Source organism: Halyomorpha halys, unplaced genomic scaffold (genome assembly GCF_000696795.3).
Source record: "Halyomorpha halys isolate HHAL.00 unplaced genomic scaffold, Hhal_1.1 Scaffold7498.1, whole genome shotgun sequence".
NCBI lineage: Eukaryota > Metazoa > Arthropoda > Insecta > Hemiptera > Pentatomidae > Halyomorpha > Halyomorpha halys.
The window spans coordinates 341-2,735 of NW_027107947.1; the positions used below are offsets into that span (position 1 = coordinate 341).

At 27.6% G+C, this 2,395-nt stretch overlaps 1 protein-coding gene across 2 annotated transcripts in view; it reads right to left on the minus strand.

Annotated features, from left to right (window-relative positions):
* Positions 1-1,703: 1,703 nt before the first annotated feature.
* Positions 1,704-2,395, minus strand: part of LOC106692030 (peroxisomal multifunctional enzyme type 2) — a 3,482-nt gene continuing 2,790 nt past the window's right edge. For both annotated transcript variants that reach the window (XM_014437941.2, XM_067046305.1), the window contains exons 4-5: positions 1,994-2,146; positions 1,704-1,894 (exon numbers count right to left, since the gene is read on the minus strand). In XM_014437941.2, the coding sequence (XP_014293427.2) occupies positions 1,719-1,894; positions 1,994-2,146 (329 nt within the window). In that variant the 3' untranslated portion in view covers positions 1,704-1,718. The remainder of the gene's footprint in view (positions 1,895-1,993; positions 2,147-2,395) is intronic.

The window sequence follows — 2,395 nt, forward strand, 5'->3', positions numbered from 1 at the left end:
TTCTCATAGATTGAATTAAAATAATATAACCATTACTTTATTTTGTAATCTCCTTTGAAATCTTGATAATGCACCAAAAAGTAGTTTATAAGGATTATCTTCATGGGAGTAGCTGTTTCCAATAATTTATAAAATGATGACTTTTTATTATTTGGAAAAATTTTTGAATTTGAAATTTGGATTTTTTGTAATTTTGAAAAACATTTAATAACCAAAAATTAAATAATGTAACAACAAAAATGGATAACAAGTTTATCCAATGAGCAATTCACTGCATATGTTTACAAAAGTGAACTAAAAATTTCAAAGCAGTAGGTTCATACTAGATCTGAATATGCTGATCGACTGATTATAAAAATAAGAATTGATATTTAAGTATCCTTGGAATGGAAATAAAAGATGCATTATATTGGGAATATTCTAGAATAAAAAGGTTTATTTAGGAAAAATAATTAAAAACAGAAAAAGATAAACACTTATAAGGATACTAATAGATATGAGAAAAAGAAAATAATCGTAACATAATTAGAATTTAGTTAGTTAGCAACACTACATAAACTGAAATGAAATCCAAGATGTAAATAATTATTAAGATTAAGCAAGGTTAATTATTTTTACAATTTAGATATGATAATTTATAAGTATACGTTTTTGACACAAAATTGATTGCAATACAGAAATATATTAATTCACACATTAAAGTCAAAACAAACTTTCTTCCTTTATATGTATTTGTACCCTATCTTTTTCTTTTATTTTAAAACTTGGCAAGTTCTTTTTAAAATTCATGTGTATTAGACCTCTTTGAAGGGTGGAATCTTGTAGAAATCATACACTAGCAATTAAAAATAGAAAATGGAGCAAGGGAAAGTCTTTAAGCTATGCAAAGTTTGGATAAAATTTTAGACTAACGTTTGATAGTGGGCAACACAGTCTGAAATGTTACAAATAAATGAATTGGGTGGTGTAAAAGAGTAAAGGTATGATTTTAAAAAAATAAATAGAAATTAATAAAAAAGATAAATATAAAGAATAAAGATACTAATGTTGATGAGAAAGAAAAGTAGTGGTATAGTTGGAAATCAGTCTATTAGAAATAATACCTTAACTGAGTCAATGAAATCTAATTAATTAATGATAAAATCTGTACTATCAACAAACTGCAACATATCACAACAGAATACATCAAATATAAAAATTCACTACACATCAAATAAAAAAATTCTAAAATACAAAAAATTTCATAATATTTATTCATCCCTTTTATCTGCCCAAATTTGGGGCTTTTCTCTGTCTTATCATAGTAATCTTAAAATACAGCTATAAGCTACCTTACTGCTAGGAGGCGTGGGGCCTACTATAGGCAGTTATCTAAATGACCGGTATGGATAATATACTACCCGATCTTAATAAGAGAACAAATCAGACCATCTTTAAGTTCTTCCTTTATATGTATTTCCTTAACTCCAACTAAGTCAAATCAACCTATTAATCGACTAATTTCTAAAGATAGGGTCTGATATAATATTACATTCAATACTTAGAAAGTAGCATGAAGACAGGCCATTCCTAACATAGACATTAATAATAAAAATGTATTTAGAACTAGTCAAAAGTATACATTGTAATTAACTATATATATTAGAGATTAAAAAAAAAAATCAGATGAAATTGAAAGGTGAATGTATATACCATTTAGCTGAAAACATATTAAAAAATTAATAAAATAGATATTTATTTTTAAAATACCTATAATTAGCTTGACCAAAATTGCCCAATAGGCCAGAATTGGATGCAGTAAAGACAACTCGACCATACTTCTGCTTACGGAAAATTTCCCAAGCTGCTTGAGTAACTTTGAAAGCCCCTCTGACGTGTACATTGTGTACAAGATCTAGCCAGTATTAAAATCATACCAGTAAGATATAATAAATACATACAAATTGAATTCAACTTAAAGATACATGTCACTAAAATAGAAACCAACTCTTACCCCAATCGCTATCGCTGATTCTAGTAAATGCTTTGTCACGCAGAATACCTGCATTATTAATAACTATATCCACTTTACCAAAATTATCCAAAGCAGTCTTAATTATTTTATCACCATCCACCACTGAATTATAATCAGCTACTGCAGTTCCACCTAAATGAAAAAAATAAAATTGTAAATTATATTAAATTATTAATTAAATTAAATTATTAAAATTGTATTTAAGTGACGTGGCTGGGAGATAAGAACTGGGATCTCTTGAGGCACTGCTTTGCCTTCCACATGAGGGCGACAAAGCTGGGTTAAATTATTAAAATTGTATTTTCATTCCGGTTCAAACATAATTCGACAACATACACCCTAATTTCAACTTAGTTACAATCTCATCCACCCTTCACAGTC